General features: G+C 37.1%; 1 protein-coding gene across 3 annotated transcripts in view; it reads left to right on the top strand.

Annotated features, from left to right (window-relative positions):
• Positions 1–22,267, top strand: part of ZNF385B (zinc finger protein 385B) — a 382,729-nt gene that overhangs the window by 68,659 nt on the left and 291,803 nt on the right. For all 3 annotated transcript variants that reach the window (XR_005201004.1, XM_017532735.2, XM_017532734.2), the window contains exons 2-3: positions 19,673–19,824; positions 20,557–20,856. Coding sequence is in view for 2 of the 3 variants with exons in the window: in XM_017532735.2 (XP_017388224.1) it covers positions 20,559–20,856 (298 nt within the window). In the remaining variant the exon portion in view is untranslated. The remainder of the gene's footprint in view (positions 1–19,672; positions 19,825–20,556; positions 20,857–22,267) is intronic.

Here is a 22,267-nt window from a genome sequence, read left to right as displayed (position 1 = left end):
AAATAAAGAAAGAAAAAGAAAAAGTTATGCAAAAAAACTCATTATGTACAAAAAATCAAAATTTTTAAAAAGGCTCAGTATTATTTTTCTTTTTTTCAGTTCTCCAATGGCTTGCCATGGCACTGTTAGTTTCAAAATGCTGCATTAAAATATTGCTTATCTTGGTAGCTGAGGTTTTAAAATTTCATACCTAAGACAAGTGCCTCACCTGTCTTACTAGCCTGGCTTTGGTTTATCTTCATGCTGAATCATTTCATATTTAATTAGCTAAAACCAAGTGGTTCATTTTCATGCACTTTCTGGGAGAATCTCCACTTAAACTTTCAAGTGACATTTGTAAAAATATTCTACTTTTGATACAAATATTGGAAAGTATCCACATTTTGAGAATGTCAGTATGGCTATCAGGGATTCAGATAAGTCTCCAAAAGATACATGATTTTTCAAATGACAGTGTCACTAAAAGGCTGTATTAGGTAGAGAAGTAGCAAGACTATAAATCTAAGGGCTTGCTACTGTTTGTTTGTTTGGGGCTCATTTCTGATTGTTTGCAATAAAAACTGGAAAACTGGGAGTCAACAAAAAAGGAAAAATGTTCATGTAGATCAGAATCATTCTGGCAAGAGAAGTGATCACGGAAGGAGATTTTTGTATAATTAAATGTCAGTTTGCATTTTGAAATATTGCCTCTGCCTCCCACTCAATCCCAAGTGAGATAAGAAGGACTATTCTCTATGCAAACCCAGAACTGACAGCAGCACTTGTTGGGTTCGCTGTGAAAGATGAGCCATAGATCAGAAGGATCAGAGCACATCATTTTCCCAAAGCAATAAAATGCAACTGATAAATTATGGCATAAATAGGGGGACATTATAATTTTCCCCTATAAGAAAAGCAAATAACAAACAAAGCTGTGTAAACTTTTGGAATTTTACAACAGGAAGGGATTTTAGAGGTCATCTGGTTCATTCTCCTCCCTTTACAGAAGAGGAATTTGATGCCCAGACAGATGCCTGGTTTCTCAAGATTCCTCCACTATCAAGTGACTGACAGAGCTGTCACTTTCTTCCACATGGTCATGGGAGTATTTGTTAGGTTGTGGAGCAGGTGAGTGGTACAATAGGGAATGGTAGTGGTCTCCTGTTCCAACTAGGAGAATGGCTTAGAAGTCTTTACATTGGATGTAGTGGGACTGGGAAGTAGGGAGACACTATTGGGTAACTACTCAGAAGCATCTGAACACACAAGTTTCTTGGCATGTCAATCAGTACTTTTATTTCTTTCTGTCCCATTCCATCAACTACACATATGCCAAATTTACTGAATCAAAGACTGTAGGCCTGGGCATATAGATTTTGGTAAAAGTTCCCTGAGTGTTTCTGATGTGTACTTGCATGAAACATAGCTGCACTGGAGAGTCATTTCTTTCCAACAAATATATCTCTGTCAGTCAATAACAACAGTGTGAATTAATTCAGAGGTGAGCTTTAGTGGGAACGCAGGGTGAAGCATAAGAGCATTAGGGAAGAAATATATGAAAAGGCAAAAGAGGAGAAATCTTTCAAAGCAGATATTTTCTCTTTTCAGTTTTGTTTTGTCAGTGCAAGAATGGAAGGAACTGAGATCCATAGTAAGCAACCTCTTAGGGAGTTTCCTTCCTTGGTCATCTCATAACCAGACCAAGCTCCTTAATGCCCTGCTCGGAGCTAACCAAGAATCATACATGGGCCAGTTGTCATGGAATATAATACTACAATATCCATCATAAAGGAATGATTTCAAAGGAAAAGTTATTTTTAATCTTTTTTTCTAACCTCTGATGTAGAGAACTGAGTTAATTACGCTCCTCAAATCATCACATTATTACTCATTACTGGTTCATGAGAGGCTCCTTTCTTGTATTTATTTATTTCCTTATATTTCTGTTTTCCCTCTCCCATCCCCAAATAGGCAAACTTCTCTTATGTTTGGCATGAGTCCTTTTAAACTTATCCCAACATGCTGTAAGTGCATTTAGTATTTTAGTGTGTTTTATGCTTCTCATCTGGGTCATTGAGGTAGGAAGAGAAAGGAAAGAAGGAGCTTCACAGATGCTTAAGTCTGCGTTCAACAGGCAGGCATTTGGATGCTCCATTTCAAAATGCTTTACAGTCCTCTCAATTTTTCTTGGTGGTATAATACCATGTAAAGCTTGCTTGTTGATATGAACATGGTATCCCAAGAATTTAAAACAATAAATTCGGTCCAGCTCATTCTTGCCTGTCATCTTCACCATGGTCTCTAAGCGATTGGATGGTTGATTGCCAGCTGCCTATATATTGGAAGTAACTTGTACTCATTTATATATTTGAAAATCGTGAAATTTGTCTACAGCCTAACATAGTCACCAGTACATGTTAAGATTTGTTTCAGAGCTGAACAAAGTTTATGCATGCCGTTCCGTCTCAAAGTTTTTTCTAAGTGTAAGTCACAGTGATTATAACAACTTCATAACTTTGAATTTAAGAACCTATCTAAAAATAGTGGGGAATGCACTTTATGAACATTTTAGAGTAAATTTGACAATTACGGGCAACAAGTAAGTTTGTTTTTCACTATTTTCCAGGGTTTTTTTTTTTTTTTTTTTTNTTTCTGTAATAGAATTAAGTCAAAGTCGACCACTTCTTTTACGGGGAAAGTGAGAACATAAAGATCTTAAATGTCATCAAATGTAACATTAGAGGCAATGAAGATATTTGGCAAGGAAACCTTTTAAAAATCAATTATGAAAGGACAAAAGACTATTTAAAAGAAAATCAATATGGAAAGAACAGGTAGCAGGAGGGACAATAAATTAAAAGTTCCAGCAAAATCAACTTGTCATCAGGCTCTTGTTCCACACATCCTCTTTCTGGGCAGCCTTCTCTATTTCACATCAACTCCAACTTGCAGTGGGGTGATGACAAAATGAACAGGTCACAGGAACATCCTCTTTAGTTTGCAGCCTGGAGAGTTGGTCATGCCCCAGTGCTATCATAACACTGAGGTTCAACAAGGCATTTTCATCTTTTCTCTCCTAAACAGTTTCTGATTTTGATTCTTACAATCAAATGTCTGACTGTCTCAATTGCTCTGATATTGAGTCTTTGTGGCCTGTTCTCATCATTGTCTTTTATATACCTGACCTTCTTCTCAGTAATTGGGTCATCTTCTGACTATAGTGCCTTTGGGAATAATTTCTCCAGCAAAGTTTGCAGGGTCATTTCCTGACAGCCATATCATACCCACCGAAGCTGCCCACTTTGAATCTTGACTTGGTGTTCTGAACTCTCAAGGGAGCCTCAGGAATTGCTATTTTCTTCTGATGTTACTCTTGAGTATGTTACATTTACTGTGTGCTTTGACCCAATAGAACGAAGTCCCTTGTCTAAATCTATCTTTGTTCCTCATTAGTCGCAGTAGCTTTTAATAGAGTAACTATAAGGGGAAGATAAGAACCTGCAAAAGGACCAGAAAAAATTGCTCACAGGAGGTACTAACTTCAAACTCACTGATGTTTCCATATTAACTGTTACCTAATTGTGTGTGTGTGTGTCTGTATGTATATCCAACATTGTATTTTCAATTCTTCCAGACCATGTTTCAAAATATAAGAGAGGAAAAGAGTGAAAATGACATTAGTGTCAAAAGTTATACTTTTTGGCCTGAAAAAGCTGATCAGAAAGCTTATATTCCTCTATGTTTAACTACAGATAAAACCTTGCATCTGCTGCACAATTAATATAACTTCTGTGACTTTTTAAGAGAATAAGTGATAAATGATACCTAAGATTTGTTTCAGTGAATTAATTATAGAGCCATTCCTTTATCTGAAAGTTGTTGTGTTTCATAATTTATCTTTTAGCTTTCAGAGCAGTGAAATAGGCAAACCCCTAGTGTCCAGAGCTTGCAGGTGAAGTAAGGAGAGAAGTATATTGGAAAAGTTGGACAGATGTTACTTATTGAACATATGTTCAACTCCTTTAGAGTCAGAGCCCTAGAATGGAAACTGGGTAGCCCTGTTCTGCGTCTGATAAGATTACACTGGAATGGTCTCCAACATACAGCCTAGTCCCTTTCAAGGAGTTTAAGAGGAGAACAGTTTATCACCACAGCCTTTAGAAAGAAATATTTTCCTAGTGTCTGTCAAGAAGCTTTCCTGCTATTATCTTTCCCTTTCCTGATTGACTTTCAGTGTAAATGCCCAATAGTGGCCACAGCCATTTACACAGTAGTCCAAGATGCCGTGTCCTTACCAATATGAGAGATATTATATTGTTTTTCAGGTTTCTATACTTCTATACGTTTTCTACTATGTATCATATTTAAAACTATAATGACAAATATAAAATTATTTTAAATATTAAGAATTTCTATAACATAGAGCAGAGAACAATATTTCTAAGCTAAAGACATTTTCAAAAATGAAAAGGTGAATAGATTTGAATACATCGAAATAAAAACTTAAGTACATCCAAAAATCATTATGAACAAAATTAAAGATAAGCTAAATGGGAAAATATGTGTAAGGATTTGAGAGATAGAGTTTATGTGTTAAATATACCAAAAAAAAAAACCCTTATAATAACCAAACATAAGTTCCAATGGGGAAAAAAAAGCAAAGGTCATAAATAGGAAATTCACAAAGAAAAGCTATAATACATGGTTAATATGCATGTGAAAAACTGCTCAATTATACTAGCAAATAAGTGCATCTGAAAACATGCTGTGCTTTTCAGATTGAGTTCTTTAACCAGCTTTCTCAGTGCTGTGACAGTAGAAAATAAACATTCTCCTACACTGCCGATAGAAGTATAAATTGATATAGCTAATCTAGAGATCAAATTGGCAATAAAGTGGACCTAGTAATTCTACTTCCAAAAATGTAACCTAAAGGAATAATCATGGATATACATGAAGACACAAATGCAAAACAAAACAAAACAAAAAACAAAAAGCAACAACAACCAAAAAAAAAAAAAACTTTTCTAAATACCTTTAAAATAGTCAAAAATGAAAATAAAAAGAAAAAAAAAGCAAAGAAAAGGGCCAGGTGCTGTGGCTCACACCTGTAATCCCAGCACTTTGGGAGGCTGAGGTAGATGGATCATGAGAGCAGTAGTTCGAGACCAGCTTGGCCAAGATGGTGAAACCCCATTTCTACTGAAAAAGACAAAAATTAACCGGGCGTGGTGGCATGTGCCTGTAATCCCAGCTACTTGGGAAGCTGAGGCAGGAGAATCGTTTGAACCCAGGAGGTGGAGGTTGCAGTGAACCGAGATCGCACCATTGTACTCTAGCCTGGGTCACAAAGTGAGATTCTGTCGAAAAGTGAAGAGAAGAGAAGAGGGAAGGGGAGCGAGAGGAGGGCACAGGAGGGGACAGGAGGGGAGAGGAAGGGAGAGGAGAGGAAACTTCCTGTCGTATCACTGTCTTCAGGCTCCAAGGAAATGAAGTGGTTTTTAGGCAGTCCCTAAGCCTCTTACATCTGAAGGTATTTGGGACAAGTGGCTACTGATGCCCTAGGAGTATTACCTAAGCTTCTCTAGCCTTGTTCATGTTCTGTCCCTCTAGGTTCCCTGTAACCTATGAATGAGACCTCAGTTTGGCCCAATCATCTCTATATTGTTGATATTTTGCTGTTATTAGGACTGATGTTGAAGATGAATATTTAATGCATGGAAAGATTCATAATTGAAAAAGCAGAAAACAAAATCATATACAGAGCAATCAGATTTTTGTAAATAAATAATTACACTTTTAAAACTAGGAAAAGTGTACTCTGAAAATATAGGCCTACCTCAGATATATCATGGGTTGGATTCTAGAACCCACAATAGAACAACTATCCCAATAAAGCAAGCCATATTAATTTTTTGGTTTCTCAGCACATGTAAAAATTATGTTTATACTGTAATTTAATGAGTATATATCATATCTAAAAAATGTACATACCTTGATTAAAAAATACTTTATTGCTACAAAATACTAATGATCATCTGAGCCTTCAGTGTGTCATAACCTTTTTGCTGGTAGAGAGTTTTGCCTCAGTGTTAATGGCTGCTGACTTATCAGAGTGGTGATTGCTGAAGGTTGGGGTGGCAGTGGCAATTTCTTAAACCACAGCAACAAAATTTTACACATCAATGTAGTCTTTCTTTCACAAAAGATTTCTCTGTAGCATGCAGCGCTGTTTGATAACAATTTATCCACCTTAGAACTTCTTTCAAAATTGCAATCAATTTTCTCAAAACCTGCTGCTGCTTTATCAACTATGTTTATGAAATATTCTAAATTATTTTATGTCATTTCAACAATGTTCACAACATCTCTACCAAGACTCCATCTCAAGAAACCACTTTCTTTATTCATCCATAAGAAGCAACTCCTCATTCATTAAAGTTTTGTAATGAGACTGTGGCAGTTCAGTCACATTTTCAGCCTCCACTTACAATTCTAGTTCTCTTGCTACTTCCATCACGTCTGCAGTTACATCCTCCACTTAAGTGTTTCTTGAACCCCTCAAAGTTGTCCATGAGGGTTAGAATTGACTTCTAAATTCCTGTGAATGTTGTTATTTTGAGCTCCTCCTATGAATCACAAATGTTCTTAATGGCATCAAAATGACAAATCCTTTCCAGAATATTTATTTTGTTCAGATTCACCAGAGAACTCACTATTCATGGCAGCTATAACCTTTCAAAATGTATTTCTTAAATAATAAATTTTCTTTGTGAACATAGAACTTTTAAAAATTTTATTGAATTATAGTATACATTCAGAAATGTATACCTGTTATAAATGTACAGATCAATGGATTTCTCCAAATTGGGTACACCTCAATTTGAACATTTATCAGTCTGCTTTGTGCTTACTTTAAGTCATTACCCATCCCTTAGAATCTTCACCTTCTCCAAGCTAATGGCTAGCCCGACTTCTAAGAGCATTGATTTGTTTTACATGTTTTTGTGCTCTATGTAAATAGATGAAATTGTATAAATTGTAAACTTCGGGAGTGGCTTCTTTTGCTCAATATTAATCTTGAGATTCTGTGAATGGGTAAATACATTAGACTATATTTGGGTACTTTTGAGTTTGGAATTATTGTGAGTAGTGCTTCTATGAACATTATAGTGAATATATATCCATTTGGTGAACATATATACGTATTTCTGTTAGATATAGTATATATAAGAATAAAATTGCTGGGTCTTAGATGATGCATATGCTTAGCTTAGTAGACATTGCCAATTTCCAAAATGGCTGTCCCACTCTATACTTCTACTGGTGTTTACAAGTTTTAGTTGTATATCTTCATGAAACACATATTTTCTGTCATGTTAATTTTAACCATTCTGGTGAAGCTAATGATATTACAATGTGGCTTTAATTTACATTTCTCTAATGACAAATGAAGTTGTGTTCCTTTTCATATGTTTATTTGCCATTGGGATGTCTTTTCCGAATTCAGAGTTTTTGTTCATTTTTTCTACTGAGTTTTCTGCTTGTTGATTTAAAGCAGTTTTCATATGAGAGTAATTCGTTGTATAAATGTATTGCAAATATTTTTTTCCACTCTGGGAGTTGCCTCTTAAATATCTTAATGGTGTATTTAGATGAAGCAACATTTTTTTTTTCTTTTTTTATCTTGTATTTTGGGTTCGAGGATACACGTGAATGTCTGTTACATAGGTAAACACATGAACAGGGCTTTGTTGTACAGATTATTTCAGCTCCCAAGTATTAAGCCCAGTACCCAATAGTTGTGTTTTCAGCCACTCTCTTTCTTCCCATTCTCCCCTCAAAGTAGGCCCCATTGTCTGTTATTTCCTTCTTTGTGTTCACAAGTTCTTATCTCGCTTATAAGTAAGAACATGCAATATTCAGTTTCTGTTCTTGCAATACTTTGCTAAGGATTATAGCCTCCAGCTCCATCTGTATTCCCACAAAAGAAATGACCTCATCCTTTTTTATGGCTGCATAATATTCCATGGTGTACATGTACCACATTTTCTTTATCCATTCTGTCATTAATGGGCATTTAGGTTGATTCCGTGTCTTTACTATTGTGAACAGTGCTGCAGTGAATATTCATGTGCATTTATCTTTATGATAGAGTGATTTATATTCCTTTTGGTATATACCCAGTAATGGGATTTCTGGGTCAAATGGTAGTCCTGCTATTAGCTCTTTGAAAATTGCCAATCTGCTTTCCACAATGGTTGAACTAATTTACACTCCCAGCAACAGTGTATAAGTGTTCCCCTTTCTCTGAAACCTCACCAGTATCTGTTATTTTTTGACATTTTAATAATTGCCATTCTGACTGGTGTGGGATGTTATCTCATTGTAATTTTGATTTGCATTTCTCTAATGATAAGTGATATTGAGCTTTCTTTCATATGCTTGCTGGCCACATGTATGTCTTCTTTTGAGAAATGTCTTTCATGGCCTTTGCCCATTTTTTAATAAGATTGTTTTTCTCATGTAATTTTTTTAAAATTCCTTAAAGATTCTGGATATTAGACCTTTGCCAGATGCATAGTTTGCAGATATTTTCTCCCATGCTGTAGGTTGTCTGTTTATTCTGTTGATAGTTTCTCATGCTGTGCAGAAGCTCTTCAGCTTAATTAGATCCCACTTGGCAATTTTTGCTTTTGTTGTGATTGCTTTGGGTGTCTTTGCCATGAAATCTTTGCCAGTTCCTGTGTCCAGGATGTTATTCCCTAGGTTGTCTTCCAGGGTTTTTATAGACTTGGGTTTTATATTTACGTCTTTAATCCATCTTGAGTTGATTTTTGTATATGGTATAGGGAAAGGGTCCAGCTTGAATCTTCTGCTATGGCTAGCCAGTTATCACAGCACATTTTGTTGAATAGGGAGTCTATTCCCCATTGCTTATTTTTGTCAGCTTTGTCAAAGATTAGATGGTTGTAGATGTATGTCCTTATTTCTGGGCTCTCTCTTCTGTTCCATTGGTCTAAACACCTGTTTTTGTACCAGTATTATGCTGTTTTGGTTACTAGTCCTGTAGTATAATTTGAAATTGGGTAACATGATGCTTCCAGCTTTGTTCTTTTTGCTTAAGATTGCCTCAGCTATTTGGGCTATTTTTTGGTTCCATGTGAATTTTAAAAGAATTTTTCCTAGTTCTGTGAAAAATGTCTTTGGTAGTTTGATAGGAATAGCAATGAATCTTAAATTGCTTTGGGTGGTATAGCCATTTTAATGGTATTGATTCTTCCTGTCCACGAGCATGGGATGTGTTTCCATTAGTTTGTGTTTTCTCTGATTTCTTTGAGCAGTGCTTTGTAATTCTCACCACAGAGATCTTTCGCCTCCTTGGTTAGTGGTATTCCTAGGTATTTTCATTGTTTTTGTGGCAATTGTAAATGGGACTGCCTTTCTGATTTGGCTCTCAGTTTGGCTATTATTGATGTATAAGAATGCTAGTGATTTTTGCACATTGATTTTATAACCTGAAACTTTGCAAAGTTGTTTATCAACTGAAGCAGCTTTTGGGCTGAGACCATGGGGTTTTCTAGATACAGAACATGTCATCTGCAAACAGAGATAGTTTGACTTCCTCTCTTCTTATTTGGATCTTCTTAATTTTGTTCCCCTATCTGATTGCTCTGGCTAGGACTTCCAATATTATGTTGAATAGAAATGGTGATGGAGGGCATCCTTGTCTTGAGCTGGTTTTTAAGGAGAATCCTTCCAGCTTTTGCCCATTCAGTATAATGTTTGCTGTGGGTTTGTCATAGATGATTCTTATTATTTGGAGATATGTTCCTTCAATACCTAGTTTATTGCAGGTTTTTAACATGAAGGGGTGTTGAAGTATATCAAAAGCCTTTTCTGTGTCTATTGAGATAATCATATGTTTTTGTCTTTAGTTCTGTTTATGTGATGAATACCATTTATCGATTTGCATATGTTGAACAAACCTTACATCCCAGGGATAAAGCCTACTTTATCATGGTGGATTTGCTCTTTGCTGTGTTACTGGATTCAGTTTGCAAGCATCTTGTTGAGGATGTTCACATCAATGTTCACCAAGGATATTGTCCTGAAGGTTTCCGTGTGTGTGTGTGTGTGTGTGTGTGTGTGTGTGTGTGTGTGTGTATGTGTGTGTCTTCACGTGCCTGTGCCAGGTTTTGGTATCAAGATGATTCTGGCCTCATAGAATGAGTTGGGGAGGAGTGCCTTTCCTCAATTTTTTGGAATAGTTTCTATAGGAATGGAACCAGCTCTTCTTTATACATCTGGTAGAATTTGGCTATGAATCCATCAGGTCGTGGGCTTCTTTTTTGGTTGATATGCTATTTATAACTGATTCAATTTCAGAGCTTGTTATTGTTCTGTTCAGGGAATCAATATCTTGGCTCAGTATTGGCAGGATGAATGTGTCCACAAATTTATCCATCCCTCCTAGGCTTTCTATTTTGTGTATATAGAGGTGTTCATAGTAGTTTCTGATGGTGGTTTTTCTTTGAAGAAACAATTTTAATTTTAGTGTATCCTAATTTATAGTTTTTCTTTTATAGTTAATATTTTCTATGTCTTTGCCTACTCCAAAGGCATGATGATGTTCTCTTTTCCTTTAAAGATCTTATTTTTTTCTTTAACATTTAGATTTGCAATCCTCTGGGATTGACATACAGTGTGAGATCGGGATCAAGATAATTTTTTTCCAATATGTATATTCAAGCAACTTACTCCATTCATTGAAATTAATATCTTTTTATCACTTTGTCATAAGTTACCTGTGTCAGTATTGTCATATATCAGTGAATATATATATATGTGGGTGCATATATGTGTCTGAACTCTACCTTCTGTTCCATTGGTCAGCTTAATTTTTCCTTGGGCCAAAACCAGACTGTCTTAATTAATAGAGCCTTGTAGTATGCTGTGACATCTCTTAGTGTAAGTCCTGCATCTTCATTGTTCTTCAGAATTGCCCTGGCTATTCTTGGTTCCTTTACCTTTTATATACATTTCAGAATCATGTTGTCAGTTTCCAAAAAGTAAACCTTCTGGGGTTTTGGTTAAGACTGCACTGAATTTACGGATTAATTGGGGAGAATAAATAAATTAGTTTTGTAACAAGAAAATGCAAAGTAATTTTAAGCATAGGGTGACCACATGCTCCATTTTATATGGGGCAGTGTCAGTTTAATCTGCTGATTGGACATTTTGTTCAATTTGCCATTTCCCTGGGCAGAAGTGTTCTTACTTGTCTGATTAGTCATTTGTCTGGCATATATAAGTTTGATTATTTTTATTACAAATACGGTATAAATTTATTGCCTAAGAAAGCAGTCATCTTTGGGAATAAGTTATCCTAATTTAAAATTTCTCAAATATTTCTAAATATTACTTTTAGAAAAATTAGCTTTATGTATACTTGATTTTCCAAATACATATTGTCAGCAAACCTTTCAGGATGAGTTAGGAAGAATATCCTATTGTGATGTTTGGAATAAAAAGTTTTCTTGACTGGGAGAGAAGGGAGTTAGTAGGGAAGTTGCCTGTAGTTAAGGATTAGATCCAAACAAGGTCATGGCACATTTAATTCAGTTCCAGGTGTGTGTTGGGAGCCAAGTGAAAATTACTCCAAGGAGGCAGAATGCAAGTGTGGAAACCAGAATATTGAAGGAAGCAGAGAGGCAGTGTAATATTTACTCAAAAAAATTCTGCAAATTAGAGAATCAGAGCTGAGCTCAGCTCCTGAGAGTTTTATATGGAACTCTAGATTTCCAGCCATGATATGGGTCAGGAGGCCCCATCCTGCCAGTCCTCTGGGACACCTGTGTCTTAGAGATGAGAAGGAAGCATCCATGATCTGAGAATAAGGTTCTGGCACAAACAGCCTGGACTCTTGTGTCTTTTCTAGGGGCAAACGAGACCCTGGAAGTATTGCTGTTCATTCTCTAATGTGAATCAATCAAATTTTCTTTCCACATCTCGCTGGTGGCAGGGTAAAGTCTGTTGGTGACACTAGGGTCTCAGACTAGGGAAGAACCTACTTGCAAATAGTGGCAATCTTTAGAGCAGTGGTTCTCAATATTGGCTGTCCATTAGAATCACCTGGGGAGGTTTACACTACTAGGCTGGGCCACCTCACCCACTTACCCTCTCCTCTAACCCCAGCAGTAAAACAAAATTAATGAAAATCTCTAGAGATGGGATTCTGGCATCAATAGTTTTAAAAACAATACTAGGTACTTAATTATTTCTTTAATGAATAAAAACATATATAAACATCATGTTTTAATATATGGGTACAGTGTGGAATGGCTAAATTAAAGTAAGTAACATGTCCATTACCTCACATACTCATCATTTTTTTGTGCCCAGGTACTTTCAAGACCCAATCAGGGTTTAGAACCGTGGAGTCATTCTTGTCACTAGTCTCCCCCTCTGCCCCCAGGTCCACTTACTTAATCCACCACCAAGACATGTGGATGGGATGTTTCTACTCCAAGTGTTTGGAATCCATACGCTTTATCCATTGCTGTCACCATCACCCTGCAGGTCCAGGTGCCACCTTCTCTTGCCTGAAAAATTGTAATATTCTTGCAGCCGTCCATATTCACATGACACCCTCTCTACTCTGCACCCTATTTTTAATCCAGTTGTGATTTTTTTTTTTCACAGCTCAAATCTAATCATATCAAGCCCCCGCTTTAAGGCATTTCTGCACCTTCCCTAGACTGACAGCTCACGTTGGCCTGCAAACGCCTGCATGACTGACCAGGCCCTGCTCTGCTTTGTAACTTTATTTCATATCTCATTCTGCCCCACTCTCTCCATTCTAGATGGACTGGGCTGCTTTCAGTTTGTCACACCTGCCATCTTTCATCTCACTTCTGGACCTTTGCACATAGGATCTCCTTTGCCTGCAGTGTTCTTCCCTCTACTGCTCTTCATCCTTTAGCTCTTAGTTTCCCCATCATCACATCCTGTCTGACTGCCTTGGCCAAGGCAGCCCCTGTCACAGCACTGTGTCTTCTAGAATACTGGTTTACAGTTGCATTTGACCCATATCAGAGGAAAAAGATAATCCACTTCTTGTTAATGAAATTATAGGTAAATAGAATCCATTTAAGAGCTCAACCCTAATTCATTTATATATATCAACTCTTAGCAAGTATGTGTTGCCTAACCCCAGAACTCTGTGAAAGCAATATGCACATTTAAAAGGCTATAAATAAATATGAATAATTATTGTGTATCAATTATAAATGAAAAAGACTGGAAGTAAACATGTAATTTTTGTGGTTCACTTTTTTTGTTATCCACATGTAACAAACTGTGGTTCACTTTGGTAGGAATATGAAAGATTTTTCTCCAATCTTTTTTCTGTTCTTTGATTTTCCAAAATTTCTCAAATAATATGAATTACTTTTATAATGAATAAAAATGCAATAACTGTACAAATGTATCTAGATGAACTATATAGAAATTATGACTGGAAATAAAGCTAGTCTATATAATGTGTTCTCTTTAATTGACTATACGTATACTTTCCCATACAGCAAAATCCAGAGAATACCATTCTTGTTTGTAAACTTGTAAAAATGACATGAGAATTCAATGAACTGAAGATATTACTTCCTTGATGGATGGGTCTGTCTTGTGGGGAGCCATCCGTTCAATTGCCTGTGTTCCCTTCCACCCCTAGAAGGTTCCGTAGCAGGTAGGAGAGCTCAGTCCCGCCTCCCAGGAAGACTCAGCTGTTGACTTGCTGGAGTGCTTCCAAGACCCTCTTAGGAAAGTGTTTATAGTTGTACTCCAGCCCTGGTAATCATGGTGGGAAGAACAGAGCTGTGAGATCTGCCCTTTCTCAGGTTTTATGTTGGTTGTGTTTTGCAGTTTGCTGTCGTGTGCTCTGCTGCTGTTTCATACTGCACAGCAGTGCCATGCAGGGCAGAGAGAGAACAGAATCTAGGCTTCCTCATGTAAAGAAGACTAGGGAGCCAAGTCAATAAGGATTGTTCTTTCTCATAGCTAGATATATACTGTATACACATTTTGGTTGAATACCAAAAGCTAAGTGTTAAAATCAATATTTGACTATGAATAAAGCCCAATTCTATGATTAAAAATAACTCTTGACTCTTAGGGAGACTGAGGGAGGTGGATCACTTGAGGTCAGATGTTTGAGACAAGCCCGGCCAACATGGTGAAACCCCATCTCTACTAAAAATACAAAAATTAGCCAAACATGGTGACCCACTCCTGTAATTCCAGCTACTTGGGAGGCTGAAGCGGGAGAATTGCTTGAACCTGGGAGGCAGAGGTTGCTGTATGCCAAGATTGTGCCCCTACCCACCATCCTGGGCAATGGAACAAGCATCCATCTCAAAAAAGAAAAAACCCTCTTGATATAAGGAAGTAAAAATTGTATTATGAGTTTTGTATTAATTATCTCCTGGAGGTAATACTCTATTTAGAAGTAGCAAAGCTGGTCTTTTGCTTTTAATTCATCCTGAAAAGATGAGAATAGTTCTCAAATGGATTTTTTTTTTCCTAGAAAGGTTCATGCCCTCATGAAATTAAATAAATAAAAATGTAGTGCTTAAGTATCTAACTAATATCATTACAAAGATTAGAATTATAGTATAATCTAATTTCCATCCTAATAATATTTGTTTGTAGATCTGTGTATTTCAAAGCAAGTATAAGTTTTATTCGTAGTTATTTAGCTAGTGCTAGATTTGGCTGTCAATTTATTTTTCTATTTAACTAATTGAGAATTATTGTAATTGTTTTTCATGAAATTAATAGCTTTCATGTTAATTACTGTGACCTTTATGCTTATGAGAAATATTTTCCTTCTACTCATAGAGTATCAATGTCATAAGCATAAAATACTTTCAATTCCAGTTTTATCAGAAATACACATACACAATTGATATTCTTGCATTAAAAATAAAATACCTTTCTTGTTCTCGTTATTGACATCATGATGCTATTTGTATATGACTGACCATAACTCAAAATACTTCAAAGATCAAGTATGCCAGAAAAGATACTGATTTACATAGTCATTGAACAGTTGGGCCTTCTGAAGGCCAGAAACAAATTAACTATCAGCTTTTGGCTGAAGCTGAACTATAGCTGAATTTATCATAACACTTATTTATTTTGTTAAAGATTTACAGAGAATCTTACAAGTGCTAGATATCTGATTGGCTTTGGATCTATAATAATAAAAGAGAATAAAGTAACCTTATTTTCTTTACATTTAGGTAACATATATATCCCAGCCTATTCGCCTATCATATTACCTAATTTAAAAACTGGTTCAAATGTCTCTCCTACTGGCTGTAAGAATTCCAGTGTTTTATCAGTTTTCCCATCCTGAACATTTTTTGAGCCCCTGACATATCCCAAGCTAGTTGTTGTTCGACATCTTAACCAGCTGCGTGGTTTCGGGCCAGTGCCTTCCTTGTCATTGGTCACCAGCATCCCTCAGACTATTGCTCCTACTCTCCCACATATGGCTTTCACCCCAGGTGCCATCCCAGACTCTTGCACAGTTCCCCACAGTAATAGGAATATCAACTGTGCTGTGTGCATGACTTCACTGATGGTTTGGAGATTGTTTAAAAGGTGTGGGATGTTATACAAGAGGATAATTCAACAATTGTAACTAGATATATGAGTTCCCTGAGTTAATGGACCAAAACCCTCCTTGAGTGTTTTGTATTGTACAAAGTCTTCTCTGCCCAGTCTCAGGCCTATTACCCCATTTCAGGGCTCAGCTTACCTTTCCGCAGCAGGAATACCTGAAACAAGATCCCATGTCTACATCCTAAGCCTCCTGTTCCCCCAGGCCCAGAGACAGTCATCAGCTCATACTCAGTGTCCATTTCCTGTCCCCTGCCAATCTTCTGGCATGACTGAGGGTGAAAACCTTTCTTCCTTCTCGCACACATCCATGGAGGTGTGATATTTCTCTTTAGTTCTTAGGATAATTCAGAGCAAATCAGTGCTTTCTCCAAAGTTGTGTTTTTTTCAATCAGGAATGACCCCAAATATGGGGTTTATGCAACATAAACCCCGGTTAGCGCTTTGGTAATTCTAGGCTGTTCTTTTGGAGGTAAAATATGTTCGTGTTCTTCTTGCAGCTTCCTGTCTCCACTGATCTTTTACTTGAACATATTCATTTCCCAGTATATAACAAAAACTTTCAGGACAATACAATTATTATTATTTTGAGATGGAGTCTTGCTCTGTCACCCAGGCTGGAATGCAGTGGCGCAATCTTGGCTCACTGCAACCTCTGCCTCCCGGGTTCAAGCAATTCTCTGCCTTAGCCTCCCGAGTAGCTGGGATTACAGGCACCTGCCAGCACTCCTGGCTAATTTCTTTTGTATTTTTTTCATAGAGATGGGATTTCACCATCTTGATGAGACTGGTCTTGAACTGCTGACATCTCCTTGACCTTGCTCACTGTTTTCTCTCTGGTATCCTGCCCTCTGCCTACCTAGTCTATATCAATATCCTGAAATGAGTGAATGAATAAATAAAACATACATGCCATAAAACTATATAAATAATTAAACCAGTAATATAAGAATTGTGTGTTGTGCTAACTTTATGAACACAACGCCTCAGGAGTGCAGAGGTGGGAAGAGACCCTGGCGAGGGAGCATCATGAGGACATCAGGAAAAGTGGTAAGCAAGGAAACAGCCATCTTGGATTTGGTGATTAGCAGTGTTGATAGTCAGTTTGCAAAGACAAGCACTACTGTGGAGAGGAGTTACAAGCCAAGTTAGGGGTTAAGGAATGAACAGGAAGTGGATAAAACTGATTGACTTGAGTTGAGGAATGAGCCTTTTCACACTTGCATAGAAGGAAGGCAGCCTCTTAACTTATTCTCCATCTGATGTGACCACTCTGAGTCAAATAATGTATTGCTGTACATGTACAACAGAGATGTCTACCTCCGGATCAGTTTCCTGTCTTTTTTTTTTCAAATTATTATGGAAAACAATTGGATAACATGGGGAGAAATGCCAGATGTAGGTGATGGGGGATGGAGGCAGCAAACCACATTGCCATGTGTGTACCTATACAACAATCTCGCATTATCTGCACATGTACCCCAGAACCTAAAGTACAATAAAAAATAAATAAATTATGATGAATTCAACCAAGCAAAGAAAAGAAAACAATTGGATAACAATGCAGTTCAGGGCCAGTCCTAGGGAATGTTGTAACACTGGAAAAGTTTCCTGATGGATCGCTTCCTGGTGATTTAAAGTCACTCCTTAGGATATTCTCTGACTGTCCAGTTTGAATTCATAAGCTCTTTTCTCCAAAAGCAGCTCAAGCACCAACTTTTTCTCATTCTTTCACCTGTACTAAAATATCTTATTCTCTTATCTTATCTCTTATCTTATTCTCTTATGAATGTTAAGTTGTTGGTCATCTAATTTTGTAAAATAATACAAAAATAAAAGCATAGAGTATTTGGTTCAGTTGTCCTGACTTTTCTTACACTAATTCCTGGCAATCCAAAGTACAGTGCTGCCCACTGCTCTGTTTAAAATCAGACACCCCTGAAGGTCCTTCCCTCCCATGCAAGTGAAACATATAATTAAGATAGTCTGATGAAAAACTTTAAAATAGACTGTGAGATTTTTCTCTCTTCTTCCATTTAAACTCAACGTTACTTTCCCCTTAGTGAGAAAGCTGACATTATAAATGTTGTCACATTCACACGTATTATAAGTCTAGAAGTGATATCATCTCAGGCCAAAAGTGGATGCTGAGACTGATATCTTGCCTCTCTGCCACCTCTAGGTCCTTTTCCCAAGACCTCTGCAGCTAAATATACTTTGGTTGCAAGTGGCTGTTAACAGAAGCTGACCTTATTTTTCCCCTGAGAGGGAGGAAAGTGTGAAGCCAGAACTAGGACTAATAAATTGGGATTTGGTGAGCAGAGTGCACACCCCACCCCCAGGCATTTGATCTTTTCTAGAGTGGCCCATGAATGCGGTGTTGGAGGTTTGGTCAATCACTTGTGAGAGTAACCCTTGGAGAAGATAAAATAGGGTTGATACTGGTACTCCGAAGAGGTTACAGAATTCTAGAAGAGTCATTTATTTTATATGAAATATTTCTTTCTTCCTACTTAAAATATGTATGTTTAAATAAATCGAAAATAGAATAATTTCCAGGATAAATGGCAATCATAAAAGCACAGGTAACATGCCTTTTTTATACGATAATGCAAACAAAAAGTCACAGGAACGTTATGATGTATGTCTTGTGTCTGTGAAATACCATGTGTTAATTTGCAATATGGACAAGCCTGTGTACCTCCAAAGTTTAAATTTTCAGATGAAAGTGTCAACAGTTCTCAGCTAAGTCAAGGATCTTGCTGGCTTGAGTTGAAATATAAACTTAGGTTTCAATGATTGAGTACGATGGTGCCCGACCTCATTCTGCAAAGTTAAACGTTATTGGCTTTTCTTACGTTTCACAGTGGATTAGTTTTCTAGAAAGGGCAAACTGTTAGTAATGAGCTCATTTTAAAAATCATTTACTTGTTTCAACCAATTCTTATGTTTTAATATTTTAAGAGAAGACATAGATATTTGAACATAACTAATATGGCACTGATATTTCCTTAAGTTTTATGAGAAAAGTGGCTTTGTGATAACATAATATCTTAGGTTTAAGCAATAAAAGCAAACATATTTATGTGCAGTTCAAATCCCATTTCAATTACAGCTGAATTATTTTCTGTAGCTTAGCTACAGGAACTGCTTAAACCTCGTTTCTGCATAGTTTGAGCAGATTTTAAGGCAGGAGCTAAAAGAAATAGATTGACTTGGAAAATTTGTGTAAGAGAGTCCCTTAAAATGGCATCATCAGGTTAAAGTATTAAAAGGGACAAGTAAGTTTTGCACATCACAATTAATAATGTCTAAACAACCTTCACAATTGGATGTATGGGTATAAACAAGGAGATTTTTGGGGGGCCTAGTATACATTAGAATGATTATCTGGTTTTATGGTCAAACCTTTTCAGAATTTTAAACATCCAGCTTGTGAATACCCCAAATATGGACTTATCTCTAGTAACATCTTTCCTTAGAGCTCTGAGCCAACTTGGATCAAAAGAACTGTTGAAAGCCAGTACCTTGCATCCCCTGAGTTTGTTCTATAAGCAGAAGTCTCTTACAAGCCATAATCCTTCCTTCATATAAACTCTCCATCTCTTATGGCACAACACTGCCACCTCAGACATTCTTTCTCACATGCACCTTTTTCTCTAAATTTTAGCCAAATTGCCCTCCCCTTTCTTTTTGGGAAGCATCTTTTTATTTATTCAAATTGTAAACCAAAACATTGTTGTAAACACTGATAATTTTGAAAATTCTCATATTCCTGGTATCAACTAAAATGAAAAATTTCATGAAATGGAACCAGACAAAATAAGATGTCAAGGCAATCTTCATCAATCAAAGGTCTCAAGGTTCAGAAAATCTCTTTAGAATCTTTCCTTAGTTTATAATCTACCTCTGTACTGTTATCTAAACAAATGAAGAAAAAAAATCATGTCTTATTCTATTTTACTCTTTTTGAATTAGCAGTTTACTAAAATATTATTTTGTGTTTCAGATGTTCTACATTTCAACTCCATCAAATATTAAATTGACGTTTATGGGCTAAACTGGAAACTTAGAAACAATTTGTTTCACTACAAGGATAAGAAAATATGTCCAAATTCCTGTCGGCTGACATATAAAGAGACTTTTAGAACACAACCCAATGTAAGTTGCAGACATACAGTGTTTTGGTCTTTGTTACCTCCCCTTTGGTTAAGGCATGTATCTGTTTGTACGTGCCCAGGTATATGCAGATGTATATACATTTGTGTCTATACATGAACATTTTCACAATTCTGGATTCAGAACATCATTTATTCCTTCCTTCAATAAAATTTGAATGCCTATTATGTAAAAGGTGCGGCTGTAGGCCTAAAATATCCAAAGTTGAAGTGACTGTCCTCGTAGAGCTCATACTCTGATGTGGAGACAGACATAAGCCAAGTAATTGCACAAATACCTAAGAAATGCACACTCTGATAGGTGCTGTGAAGACAGGTCACATAACACGATATCTGAGCATATAACCACATCTTATCTTGTGTTCAGGGTCAAAAAGTGTTCCATGAAGAAGGTGATTTGGCAGCTGAGATCTCATGGGCAGGCAGAAGTTAAAAGAATAAAGAGGGTAGAAGGTGATGGGAAGAGGGGAAAGGATGGAGTATAAAGTGCTCCAGGCAAAAGGAACTTCTGTTCAAAAGCCCCCAGGCACAAGGAGCTCATGTTCAAAGACTGTACTTGCTTATTTAGGTTCTTTTGATTTTTTTCTAGGAGTAACCACTGAGTAGCTGGGCAGCTTTTAGCTTAAACAAACCACTAAAGATTCATTGTAATGATATTAGGAAATAAGAAGGCATATATAATTTCAGGAGCACTTGTCCTTGTTTTGTTTTTCAGGCATGAGGTACTCCTTAAGCCCTGACAACCATCTTGAAGATGGAATGATGAATATGGCAAATTTTCTACGGGGCTTTGAAGAAAAGGGGATAAAGAGTGACAGGCCTGAGGACCAGTTGAGCAAAGAGAAAAAGAAAATTCTGTTCTCCTTCTGTGAAGTGTGCAACATCCAGCTGAACTCTGCAGCCCAGGCTCAGGTGCATTCCAATGGCAAATCCCACCGCAAACGAGTGAAGCAGCTGAGTGATGGGCAGCCTCCACCGCCCACGCAGGCCAGCCCCAGCTGCAACAGCAGTACAGGTAGGAGGCAGTGTCCTGGAATCCATGTGCTATGGGGAGAGATGGTCGTGGTTTAGAAAATGAAGGATTTAGAACAAGACTTAATTTTTACCTTAAAACTGGGCCACTCTGATAACATGTACTCTTTCTCCTACAGGTAAAACCCATGAGCTGTTTGCTACCTCTCGAAATATTTGTTACATCCACTGACATATGCACTGGCACACACATGTGTACACACACACACACAATTTGTATATTGGGCCAGAGACTTCCTGTATCCCCACAATGTGTGAACACTTCTGAATGTATTTTGAAATGTGCAGTGATGTCATTTTTTCCCCTTTCTCAAAATTAGCTTTCTTGGGTTTCCTTTATCTACTTTCTATTGGGTGGCATACCACTTGATAGTATATAAAAAGCTACAGCTTTATTTATAACATCCTATGATGCAGGAGAGGAGCATTAATCTTGCATGTTAAACTTGTCATATTCTTTTAGAGAGTTGCCAGCAGTGTGCTGGGTGTTCTAACAATAGGAACAGACACTGCCAAAACCAACAAGGCTTCCCTCTGAAATGCAGCACCATCATCCATTGCTTTCACTTGCCTCTCACCATTTCCTTGTGGGCTGGATAGAGGCAGAAGCTCAGGAATTTTTGCATTTCTGCCTCTGCCCTGAATTCTAAACAATCTTTCAAATCCTCTATCTTATCCTTGGGCAGCACCTCTTCCTCCACATTGCTTGTTATTGAGTGTCTTCACTGTGACAGAATTAAAGAAAAATGTGATATTTACCGTTATCTGTGGTGAAGATTTCCACAAAAGGCAGGCTTCCTCCCAGGGTTTGAGGTGGGAGGCCAAGATAAGCCTCCTCCCAAATGTGAGGGAAGAGCTCCAAATTCTACTCTAGCAAAGGTTTGCCGTGTAATGAGGCCTCAGCTTGAAGTGAGATGTTGCAGAGAAAACGTTTGTTGGAATTTCACTCAGTGCCGTTACATGGTTCTTGGTGTGTTGTAAATAAATAATTTTTATATTTCAAGCCAAACCTAACTACTTTTTACTCAGCTGATGGTTTAATTTCATTAAACTGTTTTTTTCAGTCAATACTTAACATGCTGTGAAAGAAAGTAAAGGGACGTACAGGATATAAGATACATACTTATAATGGTAGAAAAATTATTTTTGCATTTTTTATTATGATAATTATAGTAATTATTTCAAGGTGTATTAATTTACCTATAGTTACATATTAAAAATATAGTCAGTGTTACAGCCGGGCCGAGTGGCTCACACCTGTAATCCCAGTACTTTGGGAGGCCGAGATAGGCAGATTGCTTGAGGCCAGGAGTTCAAGACCAGGCTGGGCAACATAGTGAAACCCTGTATCTACTAAAATTAGAAAAAATAGACGGGCATGGTGGCACACACCC

This window comes from Cebus imitator, unplaced genomic scaffold (assembly GCF_001604975.1).
Source record: "Cebus imitator isolate Cc_AM_T3 unplaced genomic scaffold, Cebus_imitator-1.0 Scaffold78, whole genome shotgun sequence".
Classification (NCBI taxonomy): domain Eukaryota; kingdom Metazoa; phylum Chordata; class Mammalia; order Primates; family Cebidae; genus Cebus; species Cebus imitator.
Note: the sequence above shows the minus strand (reverse complement) of the source record. Positions and strands in the feature narration are given on the sequence as shown.